The 13,505-nt window shown below is 43.6% G+C and overlaps 1 protein-coding gene across 9 annotated transcripts in view; it reads right to left on the bottom strand.

Moving 5' to 3' along the window:
* The window catches only part of MAP4K4 (mitogen-activated protein kinase kinase kinase kinase 4), a 171,561-nt gene that overhangs the window by 54,469 nt on the left and 103,587 nt on the right, over positions 1-13,505 (bottom strand). For all 9 annotated transcript variants that reach the window (XM_052773596.1, XM_052773597.1, XM_052773601.1 and 6 more), the window contains exons 4-7: positions 8,051-8,176; positions 7,139-7,249; positions 4,179-4,269; positions 2,502-2,632 (exon numbers count right to left, since the gene is read on the bottom strand). In XM_052773596.1, the coding sequence (XP_052629556.1) occupies positions 2,502-2,632; positions 4,179-4,269; positions 7,139-7,249; positions 8,051-8,176 (459 nt within the window). The remainder of the gene's footprint in view (positions 1-2,501; positions 2,633-4,178; positions 4,270-7,138; positions 7,250-8,050; positions 8,177-13,505) is intronic.

Genomic DNA, 13,505 nt, shown 5'->3' with positions numbered 1-13,505 from the left:
ACTCTGCTCAGCACTTGTCAGGCCATACCTGGAATACCGTGTTCAGTTTTGGTCCCTGCTATACAAAACTGATGTGGACAGGCTGGAGAGGGTCCAGAGAAGGGCCACAAAGATGATCAAAGGACTGGGAAGCCTGCCATGTGAAGATAGGCTGAGAGAACTGGGTTTGTTCAGCCTTGAGAAAAGAAGGCTTAGGGGAGACCTTATTATCATGTTCCAGTATTTAAAGGGTGGCTACAAAGAAGACGGAGACTCCCTTTTCACAAGGAGTCACATGGAAAAGAGGAGAGGTAATGGGTACATGTTACTCCCGGGGAGATTCCAATTGGACACAAGAGGAAAATTTTTCACAATGAGAACAATCAGCCATTGGAATAATCTCCCCAGGGAAGAGGTGGATTCCCCAACATTGGACACGTTCAAGATTCAGCTAGACAGGGTGCTAGGCCATCTTGTGTAGACCGTGCTTTTGCCAAGAAAGGTTGGACCAGATGATCCTTGAGGTCCCTTCCAACCTGGTATTCTATGATTTCCCTATAGTAGATTCACAGAAAACACCATACCTGTTCCCCCAAACAAAAGATGGAAAAAATTAAAGACTATGAAGACTACGGGGCAAAAACCCCCAAACCTGGCAGGTCTTTTTCAGTGTCTAAACCAGAAAATAAACAAAAAAAAATACAGATTAATGGAATATACCCAGTCCTGAACTTTTTCTAGTCTCAATAATCAATTAACAGCTTTATCTAGGGGAATAGCCATCCTGCTAAAACCACAAGAAGCCTCTGTTGGACACATTGCTTGCAGTCAAAGAGAATGCTCCTTCCCCACCATCTCAGCTTTGCCTGAAACATTACAGAACAAGAGTCCTTCAGTGGGAGCCTTTCAAGGTGCCACCTCCAGCCAGTGCCCCTGACTAGGGAGAGCCTGAGTGAGAGCGAGAGCCAGGAGGGTCAAACACAGGCAAGACCTGGAAGAGTCCTGGTGAGAAACCAACTCCAGAGACTGCCAAAGCTTAAGGGGGCAAAACACTGGAGGAGGCTGCTGAAAGAGCTATTCTTGAGCAAAGCAGTCTTAATTTCTGGTCATAAAAGTTATTTTTAAAAAAAATTAGTCAAAACTAATGAGCAAATAAGCTCTTCTTGTACTACAAGCAGAGAAACATTTCTAATGATCGCATTTTCAGACCCAGCAAGGCAACCTTTTCTCTTGGTCCAATCCAGCCATTTAAGCTAAACTGCACAGCCTCATTATCTTACAAAACCTTTCAACCATGAATTTTTGGGGGGAAGAGCACCCTACAGGCTCCACCAGGAACAATAAACAGGTGTTTTCAAAGGCAGAAGGAGTTATTTTTCTCATCACTACCGCATTAACAAATATTGCAGAGTTTTTCTCCTTTATTAGATCATTTAATAGCCACCCTTCATAATAACTCCATCTGCAAAAACGTAAAGCATTATCTTTAGTTCAATGAGCTGATGGATGTAAAAAGCTATTAAATCAAGAGAAATAGGATCAATCTGATCAATCTTAGTCGAACAGTACAAAAATACCAATTCAAATAAACTGGTTTTTTTAAATAGATTTAGACATTCACAAACATACTGATAGCTAACACTGCTATCAATCTCAGCAAATTGATATAACTGATATTCAGGCCCTAAAATTCACTGTGAGGCCTTAATCACAGGCTTTCTGATATCTTTGTTGCCCTTCTTGGTTAAAAGTTAGAACAACTGCATCAGTCTAAGTGAAGATTTTTTAAAAAGCATATTTTCACATTTTTTCTTTCCTTGTGCTTTCATTAAAGCAAGCTGAGAAGAACTTTTAAGATTACAGTATGCTTTCACTAAAGAAATTTAACTTTAAATACACATACATAATATTCTTAAGGGTAGTACAAATACCATCAAGCCAATTATGGTTTTGCAGTAATTAAATCTCTGATTTGCAGCAAACTATGTAAAAAATGATCTTTGTTAAGGAATGTTGCGATGGATAATTTTTTATCAACATGTATATGTATCTTGAAATCACGAATAGGCACGGTTTAAAGAGCTCCTTCTGTACTTCACTGGCTCTCCAGACGGTGCTTCTATTTAAGGCAACACCTAAAATGCATTGTTCTGGGTTACCACAATAACTGGGACATAGTCTAACACAATTTAAAGTCAATCATTATACAAATTGAGAACACAAGTGTTTCCAGTTAAACCCTTTTTTGCCTTCTCTGAGCACCTACAGCACACTGAAGTCCTATACTCCTCACGTCTCAAAGCTATGATAATACAAGTAATGGCAACTGTTAAAGGTCGCAATTTGACGGTGACCCATACCTTGTACTCCTGTAATAAGAATGTACCTACACAAAATAGCATATTCCTCTACAAAGCACAAGAAGTCTCAAAACCTGCCATCATTCATGGACGTTCATACTGCAAGTATATGTTATTTGCATGTTGGGGTTTGGTTTTTTTCTGTGAACAGGACTCTCTTACTCTGTAATCATACGTAGCATCTGGATTTTCATCACAGGCAATAACTTCTGGAGCCATCCAGTACGGAGTTCCAATAAAAGTGTTTCTCCTGCCAACTGTCCTGTCCAGCTGAGCACTCACACCGAAATCCACTGCGGGTGGGAAAAGAGTAAAATAAAATAAGAGGGGAAAAATAATGCAGCGATTACTTCTGTAAGGTGATTTGGAAATAAAACCCTGTGGATGTTCCACGTGGGAGGACCACGCTGAGGAGAAATATGATGATTAATACTTAGGCAGCCGAGCCCTTGTGGTTCATATGCAACGTGCTTGGGCCACAAGTGTCAAGGGACACAGCAGCGTACAACCACCTCTCCTGCACCTCTCACCGGCCTGCCTGTACAGAAGGGAACGTACAGCTGCAAAAATACGGCCTGGGAGGCTGAGGAAGGGCTATTCCCTTCCCAAATGGTGAAGCCAAGCACCTTTGCCTGTACAGAAGGAGCCACTTCCCAAAGGTACCTCTCATGCCATGGGAAAACCACATGCATGAAACATGTCTCCCTTTTGGCTGTCCACCTTTTCTGCTCTAAAATCGGACAGCAAAAATAATCTGTTGCTCAGGGAATTGTTCTCTGCTTTAATGCACAGAGCAGATGCGTCGATAGGAGCGAAAGATGAGGATTATTCAAGAGGTGCTAACTTTGAGCACACACACAGGCTGCAAAAGAGATGCCCATTTCATTACAAGGCAATTACATTACAAGAGTGTTTTCTTCCCTTCAGTTCTCCCTGCTCACAACAACAGTGATATATGTCTTTCTATACCAGTAACTGCATCTGCTCTAGGAGCACTGTGTCAGCTTCACTGCATCCATCATCTGAGCAACACTGACAAACTGGTGTAGATGAGCTCGGTGGGAGCAATGGTTTGGGGGCTACTGTGCTCTACTTTGGACAAAACGGAGGAAAGCTCTCCTGAGAGCTTCCTCCTCCAGCAGCCAGGACATTTTCCCATGCCTCGTGCTGCAGGAAGGTGTAATGCAAAACAGAAGGGATGTGGGCTGGGTGGGAGGGCTTCAGCATGGCTCTATATTTAACCAAAAAAAGGTGGCGAGTGTAGCGTGATACAAACACAGAAGGTTAAAGTGTGCAGTAACTGGAAGAGACAGATTAGAGGAAGAAAAAAAGAGTATGTCCACTTGGAAGGAGAGAAGCAGCCAGGGATGAGCATGTTTTTCGGCAGGCATGCCAGAGCTAGAACTGCATTTTGAACTTGATGCCACAGCTCCCTCGAGAGTGCCGTCCAGATCGTATTTTTGTGTCCAGAACGTGAACAGCAGGTGCTATTTTAATTAAAGCCAAATACAGGAGAGACTCCTGCCACTGCCTGAGTCCAGAATAAAGGGAATCAGAATGAACCCAAGTCACGCACAGCTCGGTGGGGGAAACAAAACGATCCCCTCACTGATTCTGGCATGAAAGCCCACATCTTCTGAAGAAATGCAACAACAACCTGCACACCATCCTCCCGAAGCAGGAGGAAATATGTGCAGGACCTCGATCCACATGGGAGCAGTGACAGAGTGCTCATGCTACAGAACATGTTGCAGGGCTCTTAAAGGATGAAATTCATTTGGGAACATCACAAAACCAAAGGCTGAACGAATGAGAAAGTGGATGTGCGCGCCTACTTACCGAGCTTCACTTCTGCGTTCTCCGTTAACAACACATTTTGCCCTTTGATATCCCTGTGAATCACATGATGGGCATGAAGATGGGCCAACCCCTGCATGAAGAAGAGGAGAGGAAGGAGAAGATGTTCAGAGTTAGGCTCTGGGCTTAGCAACAGAGTAGCCGTACCCAGCACCCCCAAAGCCCATAGCACTGGGCCTCGCGCTCTGGGTGCAATGGGACCCACGGGAACCTTGTAGCGGCACACCGCCCGCACAGCTTTTGGTAACGGAGCAGAGACACAGCCCCCAGGTCATGCACACGCTGTACCTAAACACAGCCCAACATCTGCACTGTGCAAACACCTCTCAGCTGTCGCGTGAAGAAAGTTCAGCTCCCAGAAAGTCTCCATGCAATGACACTGTAAATGACATCAGCATCAGTGAACGTCACTGACATCTGACACACACAGGGTCACTCAGAATTTAGTCCGAGGAAGGGGGTGCAGGGAGAAAGGGGGAAGCATCAGCATGCATATATGCACCCTCGAGAAGGGGGTGGGAGGGTGATGGACTGGCAGTTATGTTTGAGGGCGAGGGACAACTGTTGATAAACAAAAGCTCTGTTGCAAAGCTGAAGTTCTCTTCTCTAGCCTCCATAAATATGAAGCCAGATAATTGTTCCTCAGAAAAAAACAACATGCAAAAGACAAAAAAAAAAAAGCTCATGAGCATTATACTTTCCAAAGGAAACAAAACCTCCTGGCATACGGTGCTTTTTGTTGAGACAGCACCTGGATGCATGCCCCAAAGCGTTAGCCATGTGAAGGGAGGGCTGAGGAAGACATATGTTGCATTTTACTCTCTAATGTAATTGGGAGAACAACAGGCAACCCTCTTAGCAACTGCCTGTATTTTGGTTTCTCCTCAGCTCTCTGCTCAGAAAATTGTAGTCTCCGGTGGGATCGTCTTGCCTGTTCGTGTTGCCCTCATAGGCTTTTAATGTTTTATGAAAAATAAAGAAATAGAACCTTTACAGCTGTAAGAGGTTAAGAGAGTAGTGGTTGCTGTAGAGAAATATTTCCTAACACATGTTCTTCATTAAATGATCATTTACCAGTTTGCCTACATAACCATTGGGCTATTTTTTTTTTTTTAAACAGTTAATGAGCATGACAAAAAAACCCACCATCCACAGCTCCTCCCCACACATGTCACAAGTGAATCAATTGAATGGCTGATGTCCCCAAGACCCTTCGTTAGCTGCTAATGCTAAGTGTGGTCTTATTTTTCACAGGAATGAAGGCTTTTCCACAGCTTCACACGGGATACTTTTTAAAGCCTTCTGCTATGCTGACCCAGCCAGAGAGATAATCGTCTGTTCTCTCCAGAGTACCGTCTAACCTTACTGAAAAAACACATTTGGGTTTGCGAAGGGCTGGGAGGAGACAGGGGGGCATGTCTCCATTCTCCTGCAGTCGCCAGACCCCTCCAACCACACAGGGGTTCACTGGGTCGACCCTCACCTGTGTCTCCACCTGCACCTATCTTTGGCACTTTAGCTCATTTTAACTTTCTCTTGCACAGCCTCTCTCCTCCATCTCTGACAAACTCGGTGTCTAATCAGGTTTCGCAATGTCTCATAGCAATGTGAGTTTAGCATTCCTTTTTTCCAGATATTCCAGTTCCTGCTAGCAAGCAATTAAGGCTGCTTTTGCAAATCTCTCACAGGAATGAGAAAATAGCTTTCACCTAACTCTTTTCTGAGGTAAATCATTTTTTTCCTTTTCTCAGCGAGCATGACTACTTAACCTAAGGAGAACCTAGGACGAATGCAACATAGCAGACAATACCTCCAAGGTCACACAGTTCTCAAATCAAGCATAAGCTCAGTCCTGCAGAAGTTAGCTTTCCTCATATTAAAGCATGCTATATCCATTTGATTTGAAATACAACCATCGGTGGGTATTCAACTTTTGTTCTCCCTCACGAACAACTTAAAATGTGCCAGCCCAAACGCCAGCAGCCAGACTCTCTCCTAGCATTTGGAATTAGAGCAAGAGACCAGAATCGTACATCTCCCTCCCTCACCATCTTAAAAATCGCCAAGGCAGAGCAAATGTGTAACACAGCCAACAGCAGCATTGATTTATGCAAGAGCTAGTGGTGGTTTCCTTTAACATAAAGCCCTTCAGAACTTCATTTATGATGAGGCAATTGAACAAACATACTGTGTAGTGGTATGGGTAGGAGGCAATTTGTTTTACAAAGAAGCACGAGGAAAACCATACCAGATTTACTTAGCGCAGCAAACAAATGCCAATTCAAAAAGCATTTAAACTGTACCAACTGGAAATTAAATATGAAGAGTAATTAGTTAAAGCTTCAGTTTTAGAAAAACTGGTAAGTGGCATCCCTCTTCCTGAGAAACTTTTGCAGCACCGTCTGCTAGCACTCCACAGCGCCCAGCCACATATGACGTAGCTGCTTGCTCTAGATAGACTGCAGGAATATACAATATGCGAGCACATCGCAGCACAGAAGTCCTGACTGCTGGCCTGAGCCAACAACTCCCTTCCTTCACAGATTGGATTAGGAGCAGAGAAAAGACAGCTGCAAGCACATTTGGAAAAGCCCATTCTGCACCCTGTTGTGTTATGACACTGTTAGAACCTCAGGCTTCTCAAAACCAGTGTCTTATTGACACTGTTTCACAGCTTCTACAATAGGTAAGGTCAGTGGTTCTTCCGCTGGCTTCTCATGACTAAAAATCGCTGTTTTCTGCAAGGCTGCTGTTACAATACAGTACAACTCACACAGAGTTAAATGATGTGGAGCAGACATCTATCTGCTCCTACGCACTCTCCAAAGCGATGACATGGCTAAGGGGATTCATCAGAAACAGCTTCTTGCAGAACCTCAAGCTAGGCTACATCTTGTAAGACTGTTTCTGTGTTTTCAAGTGGAGCAGACTATTTTCCTTACCCGGAGAATCTCTCTGGAGATATATGCTATCCAGTCTTCTTTCAGAGTATTCCCTTTCGTGTTCTTCACAAGGTCTGTGATAGACCCTGCTCCACAAAACTCCATAACAAGCTGCAAAACAAGTATCAGCACACAACCACATTAAATGCAGTTCCCAGCTGTCTAGCGAAGCAAAATAATCGGGTTGTAGCATTGATTTGGGAAACCCTCGTGAAGCAGAGAATATCATTTATTTTACATCTCTGCCTGGAAAACGGATTCAAACCAAATGTCTCCAATGTGTGTCAGACATATATGGAATATATATCACATTAGTTACTACATTTTCAAGGACTGATTTAATCACTGTCATTGAATGCTGGGAATCTGGATTTGCTCAGCTATGCAAAATGCATTAGCAGCAACAGGAGCAAGAGCACATCCAATGCTGAAGGAATCAAACTGATCACACCATTGCAACACATCTTACTCTTTAACTCCTGTTTATTTATGGAAGAACATGCACTGATGTCTGTACTCTGCCATTTCGAACCCAAACTTCAGTCCTCTAGAGGGTGTAGATGAGGTGGGATGAGAAATGTAATGGGTACAATTCTCAAGTGCAGCTTTCTTTTTACAGTCACACATTCTTACTGCTCAGCTCATCTGCTTTGTTCCCATGAAACATGTTACTATCCATCAGGGAAATGGGGGAAAAAAGTCACTTAAAGAGCAAATCCATTGCTAATAGCAAATCTTGGTTCAGCCATCCTCTTAGGGATGCATGATTAGCCTACGTGATTCACTTACCTATCTGTTCAGGCAAGCACCAATTCCATTAGTTTGTCTTTCCATAATGTGGTATTTCTGTCATCCTCAAACTATATCCAAAAGGGAAGGACTTATGAACCTGTTTGAGAAATATCTGCTTACCCACAGTTGGTCGTCATGTCCTGGAGGACTTTTCTTAATGAAAGCACCATAGTAAGTCGCAATATTTCTATGATGAGAATATTTCTTTAGCATATTAATCTCCAGTTTGATTTCTTCTTCTTCGTCCTTTGGAAAAAAACCAAAACCCATACATTTAATACACCATGTGCATTATTTATTTCCTCTTCTCTTTCACACAAGTAGATTTTTTAAAAGTTCAAGTTATATCAGCATCATGCTCAGTAAACACATCCTACGTTCATGCCATCAAAATCCTGTTTATTGAGATGGTCTAAAACAGACCTTTACTTTCCCAAGTTTTCAGCAGTGCAAAAAAGCAAACGAGGGATGCACTGGACTTCATCCAATGATGGAGCAGGACAGGATCTGTGTAAAAACTCTATGCTTATAATACCTTAAGCAAATACATAGCTAGCAGGCTTTTATTCTGCGTAACCCAGAAAACTAGAAAACCGGAAAAATCTATGAATTTATGATAGAGGAGTATCATTTCCACCTTCCTCGGTTTTTTTCCTTTAATTTTGAAAATTGCAACCAGTCCTATTTAAATGCCAGACAGCGGCTCAGCGCAGCCAGCTGCCAAAGCTGGCCCTCCGAGGCGGGTCCCCCCACAGTGGGGACCACAGGGTCCCATCTCAGTGCCAGCACGGGGCTGGCGCAGGAAAGCAGAGGTGGAGATCAGGAATTCCCCGCGCTGCACGGACCAGGCGTTCGCCTCGTGCACAGGTTTCCTCCTCCTCCATCTGCCTCCGCGGAGGAAGAGCAAGTGCATCAGGAAGAGAAGGCCGGGAGCCCGGGCGGTAAACAGGATGCTGGGACACAAAGGCAGGGGAAGGATTTTCCCCGGCTGCCCCCGCCTCAGCAAGGTGCCAAGCAGAGAGCAGCTCAGGTGAAGGGAGGTCATGCCTTCAAAGAGCTGAAATGGGTAACACTATGCAACCACTCCTTAAAAACACCCACAACCCGTTTTTGAAGTGACAGCGGGACGCGTTGCATGGAAGGATCCGTGCACGCTTTGAGGTGATGTCTGAGCAGGCAGCCAGCAGATACAGAAGAAGAAGGAGCAGACACCATCCCACCCCCAGCTCTCTCTTACCACACCTAGACAGTGGGAGTCTTCATCTATCACCTCTCCAGGCAACAAATGAAAAGGCAGCTGGTTTACCCCTTTAGGCACAATCTTTATTCGCTCTACAATTTTCTAGCCTTAGATATCCAGGGGGAAAATGTCTACCTTAAATTGATTCCGGGAAGAAACCGAAACCTCTGTTCCCTAGGGTGGCTGGCTGATGGAAACAGTAGCACGTATTTTGATTATCCTGTAATGTCAAAACTGATTACATGAGAAAATTTTAAGCCTTAAACTTCCTTGCAATTTGTACCATGCTAGCAATCAAATATCCTATTCATGACATATGCAGATCCTAATACTAAGTACATGTTAACTATTTTTACACACTCGTATGCATAGCTTTAGCAAAAGAAACCACCCTATGGTACAAGGCAAACAATTATTTCAAATACACCGATAGTGGGATGCAGTGCTTACTCGTAAACTATTATGAGAGAATTCCCAAAACGCACCAGGGATGAACTATTCTTAAATCTTCTCATGATGCATCTTTGAAGTAAAACACCATGTATTTCTGGAACACTGAACAAAATAGTAAAATAATCTTGTAAATCAAAGTTCCCAGTGAACAGCAGCCCTGGGAGAAAGTGTTATCAGAACAGCTTTTTGAGCCAAAAGCTAACTCAGTGCTTCCTCAGCTGCTTCTGTTGTCCTTGCTGTTGTGTGATTTTTTTTATTTATTTAGACCATATGCAAAAAAAGAAGAATACGTGCTTATACTAGAAACCACCACACTGAACTTTGAATTTAGGCAAAAAAACTGTAATAGGAGCTTTGTTAAACTTCATGGTTTGGGACTTAATTGCTGATAGGTTAATATGTATAATTGGATTAATCTGCTATTTTGTACGGACTTTTTATATAAAAATTATTTCCTACCCTCAGCACGTGAACACAATAGCTTTTACAATACAATGGGCAGGATGTCCTAAAGGTTATTCATGTTTATCTACTGTAACAACAGCCAAAAGGACAATGCTTAGACAGGATCTATTTCTGAAAAATAAAATAATAAAAAAACCCACCCCAATAAAAAACCCAAAGAACAAACAACAACAAAAAAAGGTGCACACAGACCCAGCAGACTGCAGGCAGTTACTGCTCTTTCAGTTTTAACTTGTGGCTGTGTCAAAGCACTGCTCAAGGGCCTGCAGCAACCCCAAGCATCTCCCTTAACTAAGGCTAATAACGGTCCTAAACTCCTATTTCAGCTGCCACTGAGCATTTGTCCACAACACAAATAGCGTCTCACCTACAGTTCAATCCAGTCCAAATTCCAGCCTACAAAAATAAATGGATTCAGTAATTCTTGCCAGGCTTTGAAGCACTCCACTTACTTAGTGCAGATCAATAACTCCCTGGCACCGAGACCTGAAGACTTTGTGGCGACAGGAACTATCATGAGAATTAATCAGCATGTGGAAGGCTGCAGTACCGCTGTGGTACAGCAATTGGTGTAAGATTAAAAAAAAAAAAAAAAAAAAAAAAAAAAATTAAAAAAAAAGGTGGCCAGACCAAAATTGTTCTTTTTCAGATCAGGAACTTATTTTTCCAGGCTATAATTGATTTCATCCCAACGTGGACAGTTGAAAGAGGCCAAACAATGTGCGCCCTACCGGTGTTTACTTCTCCCCACTAACTACAAAAGGAGGATGAGGTCATTAGCCAAGATCCAGACACCAATCTTGCAGATGTCTCACATCAGGGTGAGATGAATCCCACCCAAAAATCTCACCGTATAAGACCGTTTCCGCACAGGTCTCCTTATTGACACGTGTGCCACAGGGATCCTCCTGTGCAGAGGAAGGTGTTTTGGCAGCCGTTTCGGCATTTGGTCATGCAAGCCGGCCTCAGGGATGGAAGGTCTCTCACCTCGTCCCTACAACACAGGCGCTGCACCACCACCACTAACAGCCCCTCTGTTTGCAGAGGCACCAGGATCACAAAAGGGGAAAATTAAAACCGATTGAGGCGAGAGACTGTCATTCTCATGAAGGAACACAAAAGTACATCCTTTTTTTCTTGGATGAGAGGGGCAGCTGGTGAGCCCTTCCTAGTGATTTTATGCAGCTGGCATCAATTACCACTTTAAGCCATTATCTGTGGATACAAACTCCCATTGAAACCTTCTTTGTCTGGCCTGTGCCGGGGCTGGTGTAAGTGTTTTATACTTACACATTCGCTGTCTGTGACAGCACGTCTGATTACCAGTAATTTTTGCAGTAAGCTGTACTTTTGCAAGACTCACATGGTTGAATCAAGCTTGGAGCAGCTTTCCTCTCCCTTTCCATGCGACTCCCTTCAGAGATTAAATGGACATGTCAGCATGTCTAGGGATTTCTAGCCACAATGCTGTTTTATCAAAATGACTTTGCCTGTAAGATTAAAAACCCGCATACGACGCCCGCACAGAAATCCACCTATGTACACTAAGACCATTTCTAACCATTTGAATTAACACATTAAAAATAAAACCAGGCATGTTACCCCCCAGCATGCCACCTAGCAGCACCCTATCAGCTTGCTTACAGCTGTAGCACAAAACCTCAACGCCGCTTGCTCTTCCATTCATCATTGCACACCAAGTATCAGATTATTTTTTTTGTACACAGACGGCAAATCAATGACATGTTATTTTCATTACATCACCATTTACAAAACTGTGATGATTTAAGTATCTGAATGATTTAAGTATCTGACCATGGTTGCCGCTAGAGTAACTCCCAGTCAAATAAAAGCTACTAGAGCAGATCCATGTAAGGAATATTAATCTGGACAGCTCAATTATGCCATTTCAGCACGTTTTCCAAAGGTAACCCCCCCTGCATCATTATTGCAAGAAAATCCTGCTTATTTATACAAATTCTTAGAAGAGGAGGAATTCAGAAGTGCTTTGCTGGACATCGTGGTAGGAGAAGAAGGGAACTACAGCTCTGGAAGTGCCAGAAGCAGGGAGGACATAACCAGAGGAAAAGAAAAATCACTTCATGCCTGCCCTGTTTTTATATACTTCCCTAAACATCATTGTCTAGGTGCCTCAGGAGACCAAGCAAAACAGTCCCGACCTGCCCCAGCACTGCAACTGGTACGAGACCCCTACTAGAATCTGTCTCTGAGAAACACATCCGGGGGACTAAGGGGGGAATAACACTGTTTCCCAAGCTCTATAGCACAAGGAAATTATTTCAGGAGCTGAATTAAAAAACAAAAACAAACAAACAAAAAAAACCAAAAAAAACCCCAAAACACCTAAAGGTACAGCAAGCAAGTATCCCCAGGCATGTAAGTGGTGACTTTCCACCCACACTCCCCCGGGCAAAAATGCTGCCTGACCACTGCTCTTTGCTAGCTGTTGATCCTGCCCTCTCAAGGGATGGCACAGCTCGCGGAGAAGAAACTCAGGACAATTTCAGAAGATTTTATTTATCCTAGTAGTACAATGAGGGGAAATATGAATGACAAAACACAGCCAAGCAAGGATAAAGCAAGACAATGTTCTGTGATGAAGGTAAGAGCAAGTTTACCTATCCCGCCAGATGATTTATATCCTGCCCTAAATCAGTTTGCAGAGGAATACAAATCGGTCCCTTCAGTAACTTTCCTTTTTGATTTAAGAAATGAGACAGTGACAAATCTCAGCTCTCCCTGCACAAATGGCATCCCGTCATTTTAAGCTACAACCAAGTGTTTTAAGAATTAACACCACTCCCCAACAGTGGAAAGCCGAACACGCAGGCAAAGGGGGGTGGGGAAAGGGAAGCCTCCAAGTCCCCTTTCCTTTGCTTTCCCAATGCTGCTCTCAAAGCCCTGCCTGCCTATGCCCAGGGAGCTGCACTGCCTGGAGAATGGAAGCTGGCAATGCTCTGCCTGGGGTTTCAGAGGGAGCTGAGCTGCTGAGGATCACGAGCTCCAGCGGTGGCTTGTGGGATTTGGAAATCTTTAAATCACGGGAGAGTTGGGATCTGTGTGGAGGGGCAGGCAGCAGCCTCAGCCCGGCACTGGGAGGGGAAAGGGACTGCTAACCCACGGACGCTCAGAGTGGTGGAGAAGAAACTAGTTTGCCTTCAGAGGCACCAAAATGATGACGACTTGGCCTTTCTTTCATCATCTCCCCCCGACACGCAAGTTGAAGAAAAACAGGAGAAGCCCACAAGAAACCCAGTTTATTTTCCTTTCTGCTTCCTCTCACTTTTCATTTCTGCTCTCCACCCACACCCACACACACAAAAAAAAAAAAGTCATAAAAGGCACCAAATGCAAACAAAAATCTTCCTGGATAAATCATGACACCAACTTTTGCAA

This window comes from Harpia harpyja, chromosome 22, assembly GCF_026419915.1.
Source record: "Harpia harpyja isolate bHarHar1 chromosome 22, bHarHar1 primary haplotype, whole genome shotgun sequence".
Taxonomy (NCBI): Eukaryota; Metazoa; Chordata; class Aves; order Accipitriformes; family Accipitridae; genus Harpia; species Harpia harpyja.
This window is presented reverse-complemented; position numbering and strand designations above follow the sequence as displayed.